Source organism: Panonychus citri, unplaced genomic scaffold (assembly GCF_014898815.1).
Source record: "Panonychus citri isolate SS breed McGregor unplaced genomic scaffold, ASM1489881v1 Contig00134, whole genome shotgun sequence".
NCBI lineage: Eukaryota > Metazoa > Arthropoda > Arachnida > Trombidiformes > Tetranychidae > Panonychus > Panonychus citri.
The window spans coordinates 2,504,370-2,525,500 of record NW_026515539.1 but is presented as its reverse complement, the minus strand read 5'-3'; the positions used below and the strand labels follow the sequence as shown (position 1 = coordinate 2,525,500).

The 21,131-nt window shown below is 32.9% G+C and overlaps 7 protein-coding genes across 7 annotated transcripts; 3 read left to right on the top strand and 4 right to left on the bottom strand.

The window, feature by feature from the left end:
* Window positions 1–2,385: 2,385 nt before the first annotated feature.
* Window positions 2,386–3,222, top strand: LOC128391208 (uncharacterized). Its single transcript, XM_053351056.1, has one exon. The coding sequence runs from the start codon at window positions 2,386–2,388 to the stop codon at window positions 3,220–3,222; it is 837 nt and encodes a 278-aa protein (XP_053207031.1).
* Window positions 3,223–3,763: 541 nt separating this feature from the next.
* LOC128391207 (uncharacterized protein F54H12.2-like) lies at window positions 3,764–5,459 on the top strand. The gene is made up of 2 exons (XM_053351055.1): window positions 3,764–4,856; window positions 5,170–5,459. The coding sequence occupies exons 1-2, from the start codon at window positions 3,764–3,766 to the stop codon at window positions 5,457–5,459; spliced, it is 1,383 nt and encodes a 460-aa protein (XP_053207030.1).
* Window positions 5,460–5,647: 188 nt separating this feature from the next.
* On the bottom strand, window positions 5,648–7,590 carry LOC128391206 (uncharacterized). Its single transcript, XM_053351054.1, has 2 exons — window positions 6,587–7,590; window positions 5,648–6,401 (listed from the first exon to the last, which is right to left on the bottom strand). Exons 1-2 carry the CDS (start codon window positions 7,588–7,590, stop codon window positions 5,648–5,650), a joined length of 1,758 nt encoding a protein of 585 aa, XP_053207029.1.
* Window positions 7,591–16,186: 8,596 nt separating this feature from the next.
* LOC128391203 (uncharacterized) lies at window positions 16,187–17,530 on the top strand. The gene is made up of 2 exons (XM_053351049.1): window positions 16,187–16,640; window positions 16,734–17,530. Exons 1-2 carry the CDS (start codon window positions 16,187–16,189, stop codon window positions 17,444–17,446), a joined length of 1,167 nt encoding a protein of 388 aa, XP_053207024.1. The 3' UTR covers window positions 17,447–17,530.
* Window positions 17,526–18,351, bottom strand: LOC128391638 (uncharacterized). The gene is made up of 4 exons (XM_053351569.1): window positions 18,079–18,351; window positions 17,886–18,014; window positions 17,766–17,819; window positions 17,526–17,701 (listed from the first exon to the last, which is right to left on the bottom strand). The coding sequence occupies exons 1-4, from the start codon at window positions 18,334–18,336 to the stop codon at window positions 17,654–17,656; spliced, it is 489 nt and encodes a 162-aa protein (XP_053207544.1). The 5' UTR covers window positions 18,337–18,351; the 3' UTR covers window positions 17,526–17,653.
* A 696-nt stretch (window positions 18,352–19,047) lies between these two features.
* LOC128391003 (uncharacterized) lies at window positions 19,048–19,905 on the bottom strand. Its single transcript, XM_053350827.1, has 4 exons — window positions 19,638–19,905; window positions 19,441–19,569; window positions 19,317–19,370; window positions 19,048–19,226 (listed from the first exon to the last, which is right to left on the bottom strand). Exons 1-4 carry the CDS (start codon window positions 19,803–19,805, stop codon window positions 19,176–19,178), a joined length of 402 nt encoding a protein of 133 aa, XP_053206802.1. The 5' UTR covers window positions 19,806–19,905; the 3' UTR covers window positions 19,048–19,175.
* Window positions 19,906–20,037: 132 nt separating this feature from the next.
* Window positions 20,038–20,936, bottom strand: LOC128391004 (uncharacterized). Its single transcript, XM_053350828.1, has 4 exons — window positions 20,660–20,936; window positions 20,466–20,594; window positions 20,294–20,350; window positions 20,038–20,221 (listed from the first exon to the last, which is right to left on the bottom strand). Exons 1-4 carry the CDS (start codon window positions 20,831–20,833, stop codon window positions 20,189–20,191), a joined length of 393 nt encoding a protein of 130 aa, XP_053206803.1. The 5' UTR covers window positions 20,834–20,936; the 3' UTR covers window positions 20,038–20,188.
* Window positions 20,937–21,131: the final 195 nt, after the last annotated feature.

The window sequence follows — 21,131 nt, the reverse complement described above, 5'->3', positions numbered from 1 at the left end:
GGGTGGTTGATAATGATTTATTGTCAATATTGAAAAAAGAGTCTGATTTAGTTGACGATGATAATAAGATATTTAATGACGAGGGAAAAATAAAGGGTAGTGATATTGAGAGAGTAGTTGAATATCTAAAGACAAAAAACTATATCGGAAGAGCACCAAATGGAACAACAGAAGTACTAAAGTACATAAAAGAAAACTGCAGAGAGTGTTTGAACCTTATAATCAACCCTAAAGCAAAGAAAAGTTGAAACAAGTCAACATATCATGGCTGAAAGCATCCAACATTACGAAAGAGAATATTACTCACCGAAAGCGATAGGATCATTTGGTGGAGTTGACCGATTATACAAAGCATTGAAAAGAAGAGACCCTACAGTAAAACTCGCTGATGTCCAAAAATGGTTGAGAAAGCAGGATACATATACGCTTTTCAAACAAAACAAAATAAATTCCTAGACTACCAATTTTGGTTAATAAGATTGATGAGCAGTGGCAGATTGATTTGATGGACATGTCTTGGGTTAGTCAATATAATGATGGTTACCGTTATTTACTTAATGTAATTGACTGTTTCAGTAGGTTTGCCTGGTCACGTGCAATCAGAAAGAAGACTGGTATTGAAGTCGTTCAGGCTCTTGATGATATTTTTTCCGATAGTAATAGAGTACCAGAAAAGTTACAAAGTGATCAAGGTAAAGAGTTTGCAAACTCAGACTTCAAAACATTAATGAGACAGAAAAAAATCAACCATTTTTTTGCTACCGATGGAACAATTAAATGTGCTATTGTTGAAAGATTCAACGGTACCATAAGAGCACGGATTTATCGCTACTTGCACCATGCAAATACTGGAAAATTCATCGATGTACTTGACGAAATAATCCAGTCATATAATGAATCTTTTCATCGGACAATTGGTATGTCACCAGTAGAAGTGAACAATGAAAACTCTTCATTGGTACTGAAAAATATAAGAAAAACTCATCCCAAAAGTAAAATAAATTATAAACCATTTACCGTTGGTTCAAAGGTTCGGATAAGAAGAGAGAAAGGGATTTTCGAGAAAGGATCGAAAAGAAATTTTAAACTGGAAATATTTACTATTAGCAAACACAAGAGGACACCACAAGGTTGGGTCTATTGGTTGGAAGATTATGCTGGTGAAAGAATAACTTCAGTTTTTTACCACAATGAACTAGTACCAGCCATAGAGCCAAGTTTATATCAGATCGAAAAGATATTAAAAACGAGAATAAATCAAAAAACAAAAAAGAAAGAGTACTTCGTAAAGTGGAAAGACTATCCAAGTAAATTTAATCAGTGGGTTCAAGATGTGGAATCAACCTCAGGAGTATTTCATTGAAGCAGTCTCAAATGCTTCGATGGACATTTTCCCTCACAACACTCTAACAAAATTTTCTAATCGATTGGCTCGACCCATTGATTTGAGTGGTGAGTGGTTGGTAGGTCTTCAAGAAATTTTCTATCCATCGGACATAAGTGCAACAGCACGAAGTTTATCGGTGCATTTGCTTGTAGATGGCTTTGGACAAAAGGTCAAACTAGATGTAATGTTGGAAGCAAATGATGACAAGAGGACTATTATTGATAAAATTAATACAGCAATGAGAAAACATTATAATACTACAAAAGCTAAACGACCTAAAAGAGATATCATGGAGACAATTAACAAACTGTTAAAAGTCGAAAGCGCAAATTTTACAAATGAGGAGAAACTAGCTCATTTGCGAGAGATTAAAACTAAAGGTTTAGCAGCGTTTGAAGAGCTATTGAAAAAAATTGATGAGATGAACGGTCAAGTGAAAGAGAAAGAAAAAGAAATTGCCTCTCTTTCAACCGAGGTAGCACAAAAAACTAAAGAAGTGGAAGTTGTGAATATAAACTTAGCTGCAAAAAGTGTAGTCCAAGAAGATTTTGAAAAATATAAACAAGTTGCTCAGAAAATGTTGGCTGATCAAACCGAAAAGATAAACAAACTTGAGCAACAACCTAACAAAGATTCTGAGATTTATCATCTAAAGAAAGATTTGAGAGATGCCTTGCTAAGGTTAAAACGATGGGAAGAGGACGCTATTGCTAAAGAGCGAAGCTTCCAAACTGAGAGCAGAACTAGAGATTCTGAAAGGTGAACGTGATAAAATTTGGTCGAATTACAAGGAAAATATGACACAATGAAAGAAGAAACTGATATTAAGATTAAGAATATTGAGAAAGACTTTGAGCATGCAAAGTCAACAAAATCTGAGAAGGCTTTGGAATTTGAATCAAAACTGAAAATTTGTAAACAGCAACAAGAAGAAGAGCTACACGAATTGAAAGACCAAATGGAAGAGAGTCAAAACATATGAAGATAAAGTTAAATTAATGGAAGAAAGGAAAAATTATCAGCAATATTTGAAAGAATCACGTGAAAAGGTAATTAAGCTGCAAGAAAATGAAGCTGAATTGCGAGAAAAGATAGCTCAACTAGTTCCGAAAGAAGAGCTTAACAATCTGAATCAGAAAGTTGAATCGATTGCTTCAGAGAAAAGTGCTGTTGAGATGACACTAAAAGAGTTGAAAGATAAGCACGATTCTTTGGCTAATGAAGTAATTAGGTTGAATGGTGACTTGGCTAAACAAAAAGAAGAAAAAAATCAACTTCTTGAAGAGGTTGAAAGAGTTAGACGACAATTATATAAATTTAAACCTTTGGTGGAAAATGAACTGACTATCAGCGAGGACGATAAAGTACCTTTTATTGAACTAGTTGGCGGGAAAATAACTATTCATAGAGGCTATTTACATAATAAAGTGATTGTCCCACACTTCAACGATTCAGCTTTCATTTCTGCCCTTGGGTTCGATGCTTATGGTTACCTTGATAAGATTGGTCGACTTCTAACCACAAATGAGGTTAGCATGACTGCTGAAAAACCTGCTGCTTTAGACTTTCAGCCTCATTTGATGTTTGTAAACTCTGACATTGTCTCTGAACATTTCGTTGGAGATAAATCAGCAAGGGTTCTTCGTGTTTTGCCACTGAGAGGAGATGAAAAGAAACAGATAATCCATGAGAGATTCATGAAGCCACATTACTATCCATTGCGATCAAATCGAATGGAAGATGTCAATTTCATCCTGAGTGATGAGACTGGAGAACAGGTTAAATTTAACTCAGGTCGTGTTTGTATTGGCTTACATTTGAAAAAAGTTGTATAAGAAAACAATGTAACAGATAATAAATGAGAATAAAATTATTGAAAATGTCAAGAAAAGTTCATTGTTCTTGTGAGTCAGACTTACAGAGATTTTTCTCTTCTCAGGTAGGAAGTGGGTTTAGTGATATAAGCGTATTTAAAGGGTCACCATACCAAAGAGGATATGGAATAGGAACTTTAATTGGTAGATTTGGAATACCAATATTAAAATTTTTAGGTAAACAATTTCTTCGCACAGGTGTTAATGTTGGAGCTGACATGTTAGCGAAAAAAAGATTTAAAGATGCTTTAAAAGCAAGGGCAAAAGAAGGTATGATAAATGCAACATCTGAATCTATTGCTAAAGTTAATAAAATATTAGAGCAAAAAGGTTCAGGTAACGTAGGAATTCAAGCATATAAGAAAATGATGAGAGCTGTTTCAGGTAGAAAGAGGAGAAAAAGAAGCTCAACAGTGTCAAGTGTTCACAGGAAAAAAGGTAAAAAACGAGTTAAAAAACGTCGAAAAATTAAAAACAGAAGGAAAAAGGATATATTTGGGTAATGGAGTATCTACACGTTGATTCAAATCCAGCGGGGAAAAGTGAATTAACCTTATTCACAGTTCCGTCAACACAGGTAACAATAGAATCAAGCTATGAAACTGAGTACAGACCATCAGCAAGTTTAGAGAGTAGCCTTGTCTATGAGATCGCTGTACCTCCATCTGAAGACATGACGGATATGGCCGCGACAATGTTGCACATTAAGGTTCAAGTGATCGATTCAACAAATGAGCCAACCAAAAACGCAGTTAAAGCAATGATGGCTCGAAATTTTGGAAATGCACTATTTGAACAAGTAGATTTATTTCTCAATGGTGTAAACCTTTGTCAAGCATCAAACATGTATCACTATCAAGCCTTTCTTGAAGATCTTTTGTATAAATTCCCGAACCCTGTTGACACTGGTAACCTATCAAAGAAAGAACCTCAATTTGTCGTTGCATCTCGAACCTATGACCTATTTTTCCGTTTACATTTACCTATTTGTCAACAAGATCGACTAATGGTTAACGGCATTCCGATGGTTTTCAAATTAACCAGGAGCCCATTAACATTTCCAGTTTGGGCAACAACTGAAGCTGACACAGAAACGTATAAAACTAAAATAACAAGTCTATCACTATTCATTAGACGAGTTAAACTTTTCCCTGATGCACAAGCCGGATTAATCACCACATTAAACAAAGTTCCAGCTAAGTATTTTATCATAAGAAATGAAATGAAAAGCTTTACTATAACAAAAGATGTAAACATGATAACGGTAGAAAATTTATTCAATGGATTTTTACCAAAACGTATAATTTTGGGTTTTGTCAATGAAGATGCATTTTCAGGTGATAGACAAGCAAATCCATTCAATTTCGACAACTTTTCAGTTTCCCATTTAGCATTAAACGTTGATGGTAATCATGTACCGACAGTACCTTATCAACCCGATTTTGAAGGAAACCTTTATATGAGAGAATTTGTAAATTTATACCGGTACACTGGTCAAGATGATGGAATTCCACAATGTGATATTGATTATGACAAGTACAAGTCAATGTACTGTTTGTTTGCTTTTGACTTGAGTAGTGATGGTACATTAGGTGGTGAGACGGGGACTCTGAATTTACTTCGACGAGGGTCTATAAGATGTGAAATCAGATTTTCCAAAACATTGAAAAAACAAATTAAACTTATTGTTCTTGGACAATTTGATAATCTGATAACAGTTGATAGAGAGAGAAACGTTGTAATTGATTATTGAGAGAAACATCATGTTGTCATCAAGTGACCTGGAAATGATTTTATCTGGACACAAGTTTTTTGGAGGAGTTTACTCGATTGATAATCTGCCAATTGTCAGTTCATCATCACTTCCAATAAATTACATTATAAATTTAGACCCTTCCTATCAACCAGGATCACATTGGGTATCGGTTTATATAAGTAAAAACCGTACAGGTATTTACTTTGACTCTTTTGGACGTCAACCACCACCAGAAATTTTATCATTTATACTGAGAAACACCTCTTTCTATGAAATATCTAAATCAAAATACCAGGGTGATGATTCCGCAGCCTGTGGTTACTATTGTTTACTATTTGTCCTCATGTCAAACAAAAAATCTTTTTTCAATTTACTTACACATTGTAATCATTCAAAAAATGAATATTTGATTTACAAAAAACTTTTAAAGCTAATAAAATAAACACTGACTGTTTAAATTGCAAGTCAAATCTTATTTTTGACCCGACCGGGGGGCGATCTCGCGATAATAAGCAAATCAATGATCGGTAAGGTTTCGCGAGATGAAGGAAATCGACTAACGCGCGAGATAAATGAAATCGTTTTTCTCGCGAAATAAGTGAAATCGTTTATTTCGCGGTAACATTGAATTTATTGTTTAATTGAATAATGTCCATAAGCAAGAGAATTCACAGAGTCAATAAGATACCTTTTATCTTCAAATGGTGAAAGAGCAATTTTTTCGTTTTCATATAAATGGATTATGTGATTTTCCGAACCAAGACGACGATTCATTCTTCGCACCAGTTCAACGTTGAAAAGAGATTGTTTGTAATCATCAAAAGTTAACTGATTCTTAACAACCACACCTTGAACACCTTTTGCTCTCTTCTTGACATTATTTTCAGTTTTAATTGCATAAAGTTTTGGTCGAAGTGCAACAACTTCATCAATCACCTCACCACTCATCTCGTCTTTGAGACAACCAATTTTTTTCTTATTAACATCACTATATAAGTAGTGATCAACCGGTAGGTCACTAAAGTCCATTATATCTGAGAAATATTTCATATCACTTGGTAAGTCATTTGTTTTTATCTCAATCAAAAGTGAATCCGTATCAGAATAGACCAGCTTGATATTATCATTATAAAATGATTTGAATCTGTCATAGTAAAGGGTGTAAACATGTAGTTTTGCTAACTCTAGTACAGTGAACCCGACGATGATCGGTTTGTCAAGTAAAACACTATCCGGCAGCATTTGAAACAACACTTTATCTTCCGACAGGATTCTCATGTTTTTACATAGTTGTTTCCTGGTTCTTCTTGCAGCCATTACTTCAGATGTTACCAGATCAACTTTAACTCTTTTCCTTTTATCTTCCATCAGCTTCCCATAATTGCTGTTGACAAATAACTTGTATAGTGATGAGATAAAAGGGGAGGAAGCTTCTTTCCGCTTTTAGTGCAAAAATCTATGTATGGTGATAACCATCGCTTTTGATAGAACGATATTACTCGATGAATTTGTTTCACTTTCAACCCATTTTCAACATAATATTTTAATGTACGATAATGAATAACGTACCGTTCTCTGGGTAAAAAAGTGGCCACTAGTTTTTCCGTTTTTGTTGACTTTTGTCCTAGTTGTTCAAGTATTTGTTTAGCAGTAGGACTTAACATTGAATCATCGATCGTCATCTTATGAGGAGCGAGAGGAAAATCGTTATGTTTATCATGTAATATTTCAGGATAGTCAAGATCAACTTCCAGAATATAACCAATTTCAGCATTATCTTCAACGGAAAGGTAGAAATTCAAGTCACGATTTCTAACCCAAAAATAGGCGCTGCATGGTAAAACGTCACACATTGCTTTACCATACAAGTTATTCACGTCTAAATAAAGAAGCCAAGATTCATCACCACCATCATATGATTGTAGAAAACGATTGTTTGCTTTGGCATACCTTTTTGCGACTGTAGTAAAGCCACCTCTTATTCCATTTTCAATCATCATGTACATTTCGAGATCAGTAAAGACTCTGAGGGAAACTTTCAACATCTTGATCGCTGAAGCAAACGATAAACCAGGGACTGACATATAATGCGGGGGATCAATACCAAAGTCGTTCAAACTTGTTTCTCGAAAGTTTTCAAAAACTGCAGCTAACAAGTACACATCCAGCCTTAGATAAATATCGATCAGATCACCCAATGTTTTACAGTTGAACTGACTCCAAACACGATTTAACCTCTCATGCATTTCAATTGTAATACCTTTGTCTGTTAACGATGAATAAAATGATTCAATACCTGGTAATCTTTTCTCATTATACTTTTCAAACGAATCTAAATATTCATAGGGTAAAGCAGCTTTGTCAAGAAGATTAGTAAGATCACAATTTGCAAACTCTTGGCGTAGAAAGTGTTGCTTCTCTTCTACGCTCAGATCTCTCGCTAATGTTTCCAGACTAGCAGGTAGAAAAGCATAAGAGTCGAGAAAGGCTAAATCACCAACAAACCATCCGATATACTTTTCCATCGATTGAGGAATAATTGTAAAGTCGGTTGAAAAAGATCTACTGTCCATTCCAGCGATAATCAAATGGCTGTCATAATTTTCAGATTATGAAAGAAAATAGGTATTCGCTTGGGAATAGAGTAGTTTACGTTGCATGAACTGTGAGCAGCACCACGATATTCACCAGTAAAATGATCGTGATCTCGAACTCTATCGCCGTACATTGGTTCACCACAAATCCAACAATCCCATGAGAGCAGAAAACTTTCTTCAATATCAGCGGTGATCTCAAGAGGCTTACAAGCGTTTTCCTTCAGATAAATTTTCAGCCATTTTTCAGTCTGTTTGATGCTATGTAGAAAGTCATTGATTATGTTGTTTCCATGCTTAAAGTCACGTCTAATCACTTTTTTATTCCAGTCAACCACAATATAACCGTAACTGCTGGGTTCATGTTTAGAAACTTTTCTCTGATCACCTGTGGGAATGCAAATGCTTTCAAAATCAGCATAAATAACAAACGGGTGTTTACTCTCTTTTTTAAGATTACGTTTAACAAGATCCGCCAACGGATTTTCTCTTGTCAAGACAGGAATTTTAACTCGCTGTGCCGGTCGAATTCCACAATCTTTCAAATGTAAATCAAGTTTCACAGCTGAGTCATAGCCATGTAAGCATCGTTCACAATGATAACGTCTTCTATTTGATCTACTATTCAGGGCTCTCTTCAAGCTTGAGATTGGATAATAGTGATCAGCATATAACAACAGTTGAACATGATTTTCTTTTTTCTCTTTAGCAATGCGAAGGGGAATAATGTATTTACCTTCCAGGTTATATGAAAAAACGCTGACAGAAATTTCATTAACTTTCTCAAAACCATTGATTTGATCCAATGTAACATCACCAGTCCATTTCGAAAAGTTGTGAGCTTTAATATATTTATCGTACTTGTTAACACGATGTTTGTCAACTTTTCCATATATACTGCAAAGAATAGAATACATAAAGCAGCTTGTCTTACAGTTTAGAGTAATGAAACACCTCTTTGCCGATAATTGCTTAGGTAACTTTTGTAACCTACAACCACCGTGATGAGGTTGATACCAAGCAACATAGACATCTAAAGATGAAATGCAAACAATGATGAATCCACTCCCTCTCTCCGTGTAATGGTCTATGATACTTTGAATCTCGGAAAACCCATCCAAGATGAGTTGATCTAAGTCATCAGACGAACTAAGGTAAACTTTAAAAATTGAGTGTATGTATGAAGTGATAAAATCACTTGCTCCAAGTTTTTCAAATACAATATTAATTGAAAAGGAAATTTTCAAAGGACCCAAGTCTCTTGATAATGATGAAATGAGTGACTTTAAATCTTCTTTAGTCTCCCCATGGAGGTCTTCTAACGTGTAACATTTATCAAACTTTCGTGAGTATAAACGATACTTTGTTTGAAATGCTTGTTTGAGCAGTTTAAAGTTACACAATTCAAGTACATCTGTTGGTTTTGGACATGCTAAAGTTAGACCACATACCTTAAGGTGGTTAGAAAGTTGTTGAGATGATGAGAATAGTTCGTTACATTTATCACAAGCATGTTTGTCAACTTCCATTAAATTTTGGGAAAATTCATCAACGTTAGCGTGCAGAGGTTGTTGTTGTTGTTGTTGTTGTTCAACCTCACCGCACCTATGTTCAGCAAGAGCTGAAAAATCTCCACAAAATTGGTCACAACTTGGACATTTACCGATAACTTCACTGATTGTCTCTAATTCATTAAAAATTTGTTGTTGTTGTTGTTGTTGTTGTTGTTGCTGTTGTTCACTTTGTAATGGATTCGATAACGTTGCTGATGGAGGATCCAAAAACTGTGAGAAGGCCAAATAAATCTCTAAGTCATCGTATTCATTATTTTCACAACATGAATGTTTTATAAATTCACCCACATCATTAAATTTAATTTGACAAAATCTACACATAAAACCTTGTTCATCCATAATTATTAAAACTTTTTGATTAAACTATAACTCTTGAGTTACTGATTAAAACTTAATCAAAGCAACAATATTTATTACAATTGATATTCATTTACTCACTCACGCGCAATTGAGATTTCCGATCTTTTAGTGAAAACAAATCAAATTGAAAAGAAAAGAAAACTAAATTGATTTATTTCATCAATTAATTCATAGTTTAATCAAGTTCAATCATCAATTATTTTAAAGTGGAAACAAGTTATGAATATCAAAAAATTTTATTTGAAATTGGGGAGAAATCTTACATTTGTTCTATGGAGAATACAAAGAAATGTCGAATTACCCATGTTAAAAAGAAGAATTCAATGGATTATAAATGATTATCAACACGCGTTGAACGTTTTCAGGTCTGCTGTTCATGTGGTTTCATCGAGCGATGGTGAGTTTGGTGGAAATGACTGTTGCTATGATGGTTCTTTAATAAGTGAACATTTATCAAAACTTCAAACATTGATCGAATCTGACACAACTGTTACTCTGTATAATCATCTGGTAGAGTATATGAGAGAAGTTGAACTTATCCTTGTAACCCTTGTAACGTCAAATAATTGTGTAACTTCTTCTTCTTCTCCGAATTAAAGATTTCAAAATGATCAAGAAAGTTTTAATTTAATATTATTGCGCGATTACCTGGTATTCCATGAGACATGCAATACATAACATTACGAATTTGTACCAATAAAATATCGATTTCATTCAAATCACATACGTAACGATATGCAGGATGGAACGGAGATGGAATGGGTCTTCTAAGAATACTTTTGATCTGAGTTTCGTTGGTGAACCCATCAATTTTAAACTTGTTGACATCCAAAAATCCATAATAACAAATTTTCTTGATCAAATCTTCAGATTCTTCTTCCAAGCTTTTGCATTGATCATCAAGCCTTGAGAAAATAGCGAGTTCGATTATCTACGATCGAAATTGAAAAGTTAGTTTATGTTAGAATTTATCATTAATCTACTTACGTCCATTTCGACCAAACAAATTTTATCAGGAATTCACAAATAGGAAACTTTACCTCTTTCTCGTGTTCTCTTTCAATATTTGAATCAAATGAATGACTAATTTTCCTCTCAACCAAAAATTGCTCATAGGTGTGAAGGGATATACAATTTGTTCATCACGACACAACCAAAGAGCAAAAATTTTGCCTTATTGAACTTGCTTTTGAAACTTTAGTTAACCACAATTCACATGATTTAGATCGTCAAATTTCAATTGATTTAAAAGCAATGAAAGCAATTTTCAATTAATAGAAAAAAAATTTTCCCTCTCTTGAAGCAATGAAAAGCAAAATTGGACTTTTATCAACCAACTTGAATTGAATTAATTAATCATTTGGTCAAGTGTCAATACCGGGAAACACCGGGGAGAAAATTTACCAAATTTTAATTGTCAAATTTACTCAATTTTCAATTAATAGAAAAAATTTTCCTCTCTTTAAGCAATAAAAAGCAAAATTGGACTTTTATCAACCAACTTGAATTTAATTAATTAATCATTTAACCAAGTGTTAATACCGGGAAACACCGGGGAGAAAATTTACCAAATTTTAATTGTCAAATTTACTCAATTTTCGATTAATAGAAAAAAATTTTTCCCTCTCTTTAAGGAATAAAAAGCAAAATTGGACTTTTATCAACCAACTTGAATTTAATTAATTAATCATTTGGTCAAGTGTCAATACCGGGAAACACCGGGGAGAAAATTTACCAAATTTTAATTGTCAAATTTACCCAATTTTCGATTAATAGAAAAAAATTTTTCCCTCTCTTTAAGGAATAAAAAGCAAAATTGGACTTTTATCAACCGCCTTGAATTTAATTAATTAATCATTTGGCCAAGTGTCAATAGCGGGAAATTTTTTTTTTCGTCGGTAGAAATAAATATCATCTTGTAAAAGTCAGAATCACGACGCGTGGGGGGTTACTCGCGAGATGTGAAATTTCTTTAATTACCGAGTCACCGCGAGAAAATTGACTTCAAGCTACTCGCGTGGTTACTGATATCTTTTTTCTCTGAGCTTTCGCGAGTTTCATGAGTTCAATTTTTTCGAGATACGAGTTATCATTTAAATCGCGAAAGTTGAGTTCAATTAAGGCGTTTTAAGATTTATTTGTTATCAATTGAATAAAAGTTTAATCAAAGTTCAATAATTAAGGATACAGTAAAGTTTTCATGCTTCAAATTTTTCATTTATTTATTTTCTTCTTTCTCTCTCTCTCACTCATCACTTGGTGGATACTCTCTCACATTTTACAACATTTTCAAGGCACATTGATATTTAGCCTGATTAGGGTGAAGTTGACATGGGGCACTAGTATCATCACATGATGGAATGATTCTTACCCTGGTATCGCCAATTTTCTGAGAATCCTTCAGCATCCGATGAGACATAGCCCACGAAAACTTATCCTGGGTTGTGGTGCTACCATAAAACGTTGCCAGTAAGCTGAACGCCTGGTTAGGTAGAAGACCCTGGCCACTACATTCAAAAGGTAACCCATGGTTTCATTCACCTCCATACTTATTGACCAGTCATCTTGTAGGTTGATATCAAAGCACGTTTTCCATGATTAACAGCAAAATGGATGGTTGACGATGCACTCAAACAAGCAATCTCACGGGGTAGAAATTCTCCATTTAGATGAAATCCTTGGACATCGAAAAAAGCACAAATGTTAGACATAATTATGATTTGAACAAAATTTAATTAGAACAAAAGAAAGAAAGTTGTAGAAATTACAAGCAAAAATTAATAAGTCAAGTTCAAAATAAAAATCAAGTTAATTCAACTGATTCACAAAGACAACTGAATGATTAACCACAAATCATTTTGATTACAATAATTAGGGATCGAAACGTTATCTTGTTTTCTTTCATAAAATCAGCTAGATTCCCATCAAAACCTGCGGAAATTGACTCCTCAAAAGAATTTATATCGGTTGATAAACCATCTATCATGCCGAAGGAAGCTAAGTAGAACTGGTAAAGTTCATCCTTTTTCCCTTTCATGATGTTTTTCTCCTCATCCGTTAGTTTACCGGGTTCAAGTAACTCTTCTTCCTTCCAATCACTCAAAGGGTTTAGATCATTTCCTTGGACAAATTTAGAAAATAAACACGCCTGTTGCAACAAGGAAGCAGGATACTTTCCAAGAGGATCTTTGATGAACTCGTGGATTAGAGCAATACCAGAATCAATCCATCAAGTATATTGAAGTATTTTGATTCAATTTTCAGCTTTGCGAATCTTTTTTGACAGAGAAGATCACCTGAATCCGTTCGTGTGATAGTCAGTTCATCAATATTTTCGATTTCCTCGGCGGTACCTTTAATCATCATAGAAATATATCGACCAAGATGAATTAGCTCCCATCGTTTTAGATTCAAACCATTACGAGTTGGATGACCATTGTAGTAAATACGAATGTCCGATCGTAAGCAAATCACTTCTCCGAACTCATCAACTCCATAAGAAATACTAATTTTTAATTCAGGGTTAATAACAATTGGTTTCAATGAGCTCCAAGTTAAGACCGGCATATTAACAATTTTCAGAAATATAACTTGTTTTCATTAATGATGACAATTTAAACTGACTTATCTTCAACAATTATTGAGCTTTTATAGCAGAAGAAATAGCTGTAAAGAATTTTTGAAATATCTCACGCAAGTGTTTTCGAGTTTCCCCCCCCGTAATAACATACGAGCCTTTTGGAAAATAGATGACGCAAACTTTTCCGTCTTTCCAATAAATTCCATTGAAAAGTTCTGGCTCGTATGTAACATTATTATTTGACGACACAAAAAGCAGATGTCAATCCGAGGTTTAATTTTCCTGAAGCAACATAATTGCAAACTTTTATAAACTTGATTTTGTCAATCGGAAAGTGCTTTTGTACGAATGCACCAGCAGACAAAATTGTTCGAAACCAGTAGCATTTATCTTTCGGATTCAAAACAAGTAAACATTTACCATTCTCTTTGATAACATCTGCATTGAAACGTTTTCTTGTTTTTCCTGAAGTACCTTTAATGTTGATCTTTCTACACAAGTCCCAACATGTTACAATATTTGTTATTTTTGGGAGAGTATAAACTTTCATCTTCACTTGTTGTTTGTCAACTGGTGAGTGTTGAACAGTCTTACCTCATTTAAGTGAAAAAAACTTTATTTCATAACCAATATCTCTAGTTATAATGTTTGATAAAGTCGGTGGTTTATTCAGTGTTGATAGGAAACTAAACAAGCTTTTTCTTCGATTATTACAATTTCAACTTTATCAACTATAAATCTGAGGATGAACTGCGTCTTTTCATTCACATGTTCAACGTTGGTGGAATTGTGGGTTGTGCAGGTGATAACGCTAGTCAAACTCTCAGTAATATGGAGGTGAGAAATGTTAATTTTTGTAACTATGGAATGAAAATGGCATTAACTCTTAAAGACGAAATTCATAAGATGAATGGTTTTCTCAAGGAAGTTACCCCAAAAACCTGTAACTGTGGTCTCATTGTATTTGACAAAAGACGTAAGCTCAAAAGCTTCAATCTAACCACAATTAACATTTTTTTGTAAACGCTTATGATGAATAAAAAAAATGCAACAAAAAAATCTATAATTTTCTCTCCATCTTCATTTCTGTTAGTTAAGTTGAATTTTATATTGACCTGAAGTTGAAAATAAAATCTTTTTAACCTTAGAGCGTTGGCTTTCAACCTTTCTATTCCGCAATCCTTAGATAAAAATCTCAAGATGAAATGCTTTAAACAGAAGAGCTTCATTTAAAGCGTACGGTGCATTTAAAGCGTACGGTGCATTTAAAGCGTACGGTGCATTTAAAAAATTAGGCTGCATTAGAGGCGTACGGTGCATTTAAAAAATTAGGCTGCATTAGAGGCGTACGGTTCCCTACTACTCAGATCCCTTATGTTAAGATATTGTTGTCAAATCAAATCAAATAGCAACAACATGATTAGTACCACTCGAATTGTAATAATACTGGTTATCTCCTTATGGATTATCTTGTTGATTATGCCTCTTGTTTATCCATCAATCCTTTTTTGCTTCATTTCAAATTCAATTTCTGTTATAATATTATAATGCCAAGCAGAAAATAACATTGGCACCAGTGTCTCTATGTTATTATCTTCATGATTGTTACCATTATAATGGAAACGAGATTTTTGCGTGAAAAGAACTTTTTTTTCTTCTTTTATACATATTGAATCTTCTTTCTTTTTCTCTTTTTTTGATAACAATACAATTTCTACTTCTAACTGATGATGATTCTGCTTTTGTAAACAATCCAAATTACCTGAATAAGTGATCGTAATCATAATAATGGCTTCGAAAATTAAACTAATCATATCATTCAATATTTTCAAATTAGAGAGAAAATTTTATCAATATTAGTTTAAGCAAGGATGAGTCAATTTTACCGTACCAATTCATTTGATTGCTATTATTAATCATTAGAATCTTGATTGACTGTCTGTATGTTTTTTGAAGCTAATTGTTGTTGTTGTCGCTGTTTTGTTAGAACTTAATTCAATCAATGTTGCAGTTTTGATGTGACTAACTTACAATTATTAATAAATGCTATTTGTGTTGAGTACTTGTAATTATCATTAGTATTTTGATATATTTTTCAATATTGCTTTGATCATTTGGCTGAAGATTTAGTAACAATGTTTAAAAAACTGAGGAGGTGGTAGGGTTGTGATAATAAGGTAAAGTTGTTAAGGGATAATGATGATGCGTGAGTGCGTGTGTCTGAATAAAAAGCCATTTGTCAATTTAATTTTTTTAATATTTTACTATAAAAAACAAGTGAGTGAGAGAGAGAGAGAGAGAGAGAGAGAGAGAGAGAGATAAAGTAAAGGATGAAGAGGAAAAAGGTTGTGGCAGGGAAAGTCAATTTTATTTGATGATGATGAATTTTGAAGATGAGGATGAAATATGAAAAATCATGAAGAAAAATCCATAAGATAGAAGTTATGTAGAATTCATCAAATGAGTGTTTATCCTCCTTTGCTTCTCCGTAATTTTCCAGGATCAATCTGATCACAATAAAGAAATTAAATTTTTTTCTCCTTGCGTTTCCTTTTCTTTTTTATTTTCCATAGATCATCATTAGATTATAACCTTAATGATGATAACCTGATCTCTGTTATTTTTCAATCAGATGAGCTAGAGAGCGAAACAAAAATAGAGTAATATGATTGACTCAAAAATCAATTCGTAAACTTGTTCTCCCATCAAAATTAATTACAAATTGTCACAATCATCAATAGAATTACGTTAGTTTCAATGATTAATCGAGAATCAATTAAACTTTTTAACTTTTATTCTCGTGATTAATTTTAATGTTCATAAAGATCGGTTTTCTTTATGGCGATAAAGTGTTTTTCAATGGGTCGATATTAACTTCTGAATGAAAGTTCATCACGAATAATTTATTTGTACTTAATATGAAAACTTTGGTTGCATGGCTCAAGTTTAAAAACTTCCAAGTTTTTTTATTGATTATTTTTACTTTTCTCTTTGGCTATCCCTAAACATATTCCTCCTAATTGAGAAGATCAGACAGAACAAAGTAGCTTGAATCATCACAATGTCGAATGTTGGTGAATCAATAGATTGTCGAGCTGCTGTTTTATGGGCTCCTAAAGGACCGTTGACTGTTGAAATGATAACAGTGCGACCTCCAAGTAGATGCGAGGTTCGAGTTAAAATAATCGCCAGTGGTGTTTGTCATTCTGATTTAATTGATTATTCAGAATCGGGAATGGCTTTGGGCGAATCAATGTTTCCTTATGTTCCTGGTCATGAAGGAGCTGGAATAGTTGAATCGATTGGTGACAATGTGACTAATGTTACGATTGGAGATAAAGTGCTTGTAATGTTTTTCGGTAAATGCGAAAAATGTTCAGATTGTGATAAAGGAATAGCTAATTATTGTGGAACCAGCATGTTGAATGCTCAAATAAACATCGAAACAAGTGAGATCCCATTCACAGTTAAAGGTGAACCATGTTATCGTTTGTTTGGTGCAAGTACTTTCTCAGGTAAAAAAATCTTATCGAATATCAATTTGAGGATAAAAATTCTCGAAATACACTTAATCAACATGTTTACTAATTCTTGTCATTGAAATCTAGAATATACTTTAGTTGAAGCAGATCGAGTGGTCAAGATTGATCAAGAAGATGTTGATCTTAGGAAAATTTGTCTGATAGCATGTGGAATATCAACCGGATATGGATCAGCGGTAAACATTTCTCGAGTTACCAAAGGGTCAAGTGTTGCAATATGGGGATTAGGAACACTTGGATTAGCTGCTGGTCTTGGTGCAGATCATTGTGAGGCATCAATGATAATTGGAATCGATCTTAATTCAGATAAATTTCCAATCGCAAAAAAATTTGGTTTCACTCATTTTGTTAACCCAAACGAACTCGAATCTGGTAAGACAAGTGTTGATGCGATTAAGGATCTTACAAGTGGAAATGGTGTTGATCATACTGTTTGTTGTGTCGGTGCTACAATTGCGATGAAAGAAGCCGTTGAATCGTTAGTACCTAAGGTCACATCGAGAGCAGCATTGGTTGGATTACCTGTTCCAGGGGCTACATTTCCAATCTCTGCAGCCGATGTTTTCTGTGGTATAACAATCACTGGCGGACTTTATGGTAACTACAGACACGAAGACATCCCTGGTCTAATAGACTTAGTTCGTACTGATAAAATTGATCTAAATAAATTCATCACATCCAACCGACCCTTAGAGGAGATTAAAGAAGCATTTGACGATCTGAGTGCTTCGAAGGTCCTAAGAACCATAATCGTTCTGGACGAAAACTATTCTACATAAAACTATTTCACCACAACTTCAGTCATTCCAATCAACCCCGAACGTATTAGTCAAATAACTGGTAGATCTTGAAGAAATGTAATTATCATGACAAGTTTTATTAGCAATTAAATTCATTGAAAGAAAAGCAGAAATCAAATTCAAAATTAAATGAAAACCAAAGGTATTGATCGTTAATCACAATTGAAGTTCAATCATAAGCCCAGTTTATTGCGGAGGCTTTGGATCTCCTCCAGCCATTTTCTTACAACACTCCTATTAAAGTAACAATTAAATCATTCGATTAGCTGAATTAGTTAATTCTAAACAATTAACTCACCCTAAATTTTCCCATGTTCTCCTTTCCAAGAGCTTGATCAGTACACTTCTTAACCTAAGAACAATTGATGAGAAAATTAATCAATCAATAAGAAAATCACTAGGCAACAATCAACTTTACCTCTTCAAATTTTGCGACATTTCCGTCAATATCAGCACAAATTTTGGTCACTTGATCGGCAGTTTTCATGGGCAATTGCTCGTCACATTTATTGACCGCAGCAAAGATGTCCTTAGGTACGGCTTGTTCCTGACAATCGACGAGCAATTAGTTAATCACCACTAATTCGGTTAAATTGTTTAAATCTACTTACTCTACAATCTTCTAGCTCCTTTTGGGCCTTTTCAAATGAGCCATTTTTTATTCCTTCCAACATTTTTTGACATCTAAATGTTAATACATTTTTGGGAGTCGGTTCAGCTTTAATTGTTGAGATGATAGTTAACAATAGGAAAATAGATAAAACTTTTTTAATCATCTTGTTGATTAGTTGATTGGTACGATAAACAAAATTGTAACTTGATTTAGACTTGAGACTTGATCTATGTTGATCGGCTAACAATTTACTCATGAAAATTAAGTTGAGTCTCTTTTTATATCAAAGGATTACAATTAAAATATAATTAATTATCTTTATGTGATTACCTTTATTTGTTTCTAATTGTTTATGGTGACAATCAAATCAATCTGATTAAATATAAAACTTTTTTGAAAGGTTGTAACTAATCAAATTAAAGTTTACAATTTATGATTATATTATATTCAATTAATGTTGAATTTAATTCAACCCAATTATAAATGTGTACAGATGATAATTGTAATTTAATCAAATTGTCAAGTTGTCAATTGAGATAATCATAATTGCTTTGTGAGTTTCACTTTTAACCATGAATTTGATTAACTATTAATAGAAATTAAATTAAATTGTTCATCATTATCATAATGGTTACAATTCACACTGAAAATAAACAACAATCAGCTAATTGATATGATTAATTGTAAAGTTTATTAATTTTTTATTAACCGTAGCATTTTTTTGTCACATCAGTTTGACTAATTGTGATCAGCTAATTGTTGACACAATTTCTCGATTGCTATACTATTGTGATGGTAATTTTAATTGTAATTTAAATTAACCATACATTTAGAAATAATCATCAACGATATCTACAAAGTGTATTTGAATAACAACTACATTAAATTGTAAACAATTAATTTTGATAGTTATATTACCTTTTAATAGATCATTCATTCAAAAACAATAAATAAATTTAACAAAAAGTTTAAATTGTGCAATTGATTGGTCATTTATTTAGTTAAAATTAAGGTGATTATTGATACAATAATAATTCGTGAATTAATCATAATCCAGTTGATTGTTCCAGTGGTTGAATAATACTAATTAGTGAATCAGACTGTTTGATTAACCTTTGTCCGAGTCAAATAGTTTTCACAGCATTTCTAATATAACAATTGAAAAATTAGATTTTACTTACAATTACAATTGGATGAAACAATTAGAATTGTTTTTTAAGAAGATTTTACAATTACCTGGAAACTATTTAGATCCATGGTTGAAGTTAAATTTTCCATACAACTTTTTACCTGACAATTAAAGGGATGCAAAATTTATTCAATTGATTGTAATGGGTAAAAAATTGGTAATTTAATTTACCTGTCCAAAAGCAATTAAGTTACCATCAATATTTGAACAAGTTGAATTGATTTCCTCTGGTGTTCTCATTGGTAAAATTTCATAACATTTATCAACCGGATCAGCAAATTGTTTACATTTTGGTTCCTTCTGTAATAATTAAATGAGAAATGATATTATAATTGACTCGACTATCAGAAATTAATTAGTTAACTTACCAGACAATCATTTACTATTTTCTGGTTTTCAGAGTATTTTCCTGATTTAATTGCTTCCAAAATATGATCACAAGTACCGATGAATAAGCTTTTAATGTTAATTTCTTGTGAAACAATTAAAATTAACAATGAGTAGAGTGTAACAATTAGCAAGGCTTTTTTCCCCATTGCTGATGGATTTTAGTTCAAGATTATTGCTTGAATGTAACTAGAGAGTTGGTTTATTAAAACTGTTGATTGTCACTGATTGTGATTCGTTATTAATTTGATTTAGTTACTAAAAAAGGGAGGATTTTAATTCATTTAATTGTTGAAAAGTGTAACTAATGGTTGATAAAAGTATGGAAATGTCATTAATGTTAATGATTGATTGTCGCCGATTGTAAAAGTGGACAAAAGGTTATCGTTTGAAAGATTTTAATTTATTTGATTATACAATTAGTATCAACAATATTCATTATCCCAAATTAATCAAAAGCAACGTGAAAGTAATTAAATTGGTATTCGTTATAAAAAGTTTTCAGTCCATATTCAATATCACCCTGAGGTATTTAAATTTTTCCAAGAGCTTTGATTAGGCAATCCTAAAGAATAAAATAGAGATTAATTATCATCAAATTGAATATTTACTACATCTTAATTGTTGTCAATTTTACCTTGAATGTTTTCTTTGAAGATGGACCTGGACCATTAGATTTAAAGCATGTTCGAAGCTGAAATCGAGAAATTAATCAATTAGCTCGTTGATTATGGATTTTGCAAGGAGAGAGAGAAAATGAATTTTTTGTTCGATTATTGGTTCGAATACTTAGAACTCAGACTAATTACCTCTTGGAATTTAGGTTCGTAAGTTTTCATATCGGAACAAACTTTTTCCACATCAGTTGGAGTTTCCAAGGGTAATTTGGCTCGACATTTTTCCATGGCCTTACTTTGTTCAGTCGTAAATGATTTAGCCTTAATTTGGTAACGATAATTAGAAATTGAATTAGAATTGATAGAGAGATTTGTAATTTACTCACAGCACATTCATCCAGAATCTTTTTACGAGCGACAAAACTTCCTTCGGTTATTGATTCTTTGAGGTCACTACAAAGACCTGACAAATTTTGCATGTGGGGGTGATCATCAGTTGGACCAGCGTTAATTGTGACGATTAAGGTGAACAATGAACAAATTAAAATAAGAAAATCCATCGTTAGAAATTAAGATAATGTAGACGAGAGTGAGAATTACTGAGTTGTATTAATTTCTTTGATAAGTTACACAATCAACTTAAAGATTATCAGTGTGACCAATTAGTGATAAATTTTCATTTTATAGTGGCACCAAAAGAGATGCGATTGAAAATAATACCTGCTGAATCAATAGGAGATAATTATATGGATATTAATTTAGTAATTGTTGGATTAGACTTGAATAACTGTAAAAAGATATGCAATTAAATGTACTTATCTATTGCTGACAAAATGATTTCTATTCTTACAATAATAA

Excerpts from the sequence above, each read along its gene's own strand:
- LOC128391203 (XM_053351049.1), top strand. The coding sequence starts at position 16,187 with ATGTCGAATGTTGGTGAATCAATAGATTGTCGAGCTGCTGTTTTATGG. Across the intron at positions 16,641-16,733 it reads TGGTGCAAGTACTTTCTCAG|AATATACTTTAGTTGAAGCA; the intron begins GTAAAAAAATCT and ends ATTGAAATCTAG.
- LOC128391207 (XM_053351055.1), top strand. The coding sequence starts at position 3,764 with ATGGAGTATCTACACGTTGATTCAAATCCAGCGGGGAAAAGTGAATTA. Across the intron at positions 4,857-5,169 it reads TAGTGATGGTACATTAGGTG|GATCACATTGGGTATCGGTT; the intron begins GTGAGACGGGGA and ends CCTATCAACCAG.
- LOC128391208 (XM_053351056.1), top strand. The coding sequence starts at position 2,386 with ATGGAAGAAAGGAAAAATTATCAGCAATATTTGAAAGAATCACGTGAA.
- LOC128391206 (XM_053351054.1), bottom strand. The coding sequence starts at position 7,590 with ATGGACAGTAGATCTTTTTCAACCGACTTTACAATTATTCCTCAATCG. Across the intron at positions 6,402-6,586 it reads ACTTTTTTACCCAGAGAACG|CAATTATGGGAAGCTGATGG; the intron begins GTACGTTATTCA and ends ATTTGTCAACAG.
- LOC128391003 (XM_053350827.1), bottom strand. The coding sequence starts at position 19,805 with ATGGGGAAAAAAGCCTTGCTAATTGTTACACTCTACTCATTGTTAATT. Across the intron at positions 19,570-19,637 it reads AAATAGTAAATGATTGTCTG|AAGGAACCAAAATGTAAACA; the intron begins GTAAGTTAACTA and ends TAATTATTACAG. Across the intron at positions 19,227-19,316 it reads TGGATCTAAATAGTTTCCAG|AAATGCTGTGAAAACTATTT; the intron begins GTAATTGTAAAA and ends TTGTTATATTAG.
- LOC128391638 (XM_053351569.1), bottom strand. The coding sequence starts at position 18,336 with ATGAGTAAATTGTTAGCCGATCAACATAGATCAAGTCTCAAGTCTAAA. Across the intron at positions 17,820-17,885 it reads ATGTCGCAAAATTTGAAGAG|GTTAAGAAGTGTACTGATCA; the intron begins GTAAAGTTGATT and ends AATTGTTCTTAG. Across the intron at positions 17,702-17,765 it reads AGAACATGGGAAAATTTAGG|GAGTGTTGTAAGAAAATGGC; the intron begins GTGAGTTAATTG and ends TTACTTTAATAG.
- LOC128391004 (XM_053350828.1), bottom strand. The coding sequence starts at position 20,833 with ATGGATTTTCTTATTTTAATTTGTTCATTGTTCACCTTAATCGTCACA. Across the intron at positions 20,351-20,465 it reads ACGAACCTAAATTCCAAGAG|CTTCGAACATGCTTTAAATC; the intron begins GTAATTAGTCTG and ends TCTCGATTTCAG. Across the intron at positions 20,222-20,293 it reads CTTCAAAGAAAACATTCAAG|GATTGCCTAATCAAAGCTCT; the intron begins GTAAAATTGACA and ends TTTATTCTTTAG.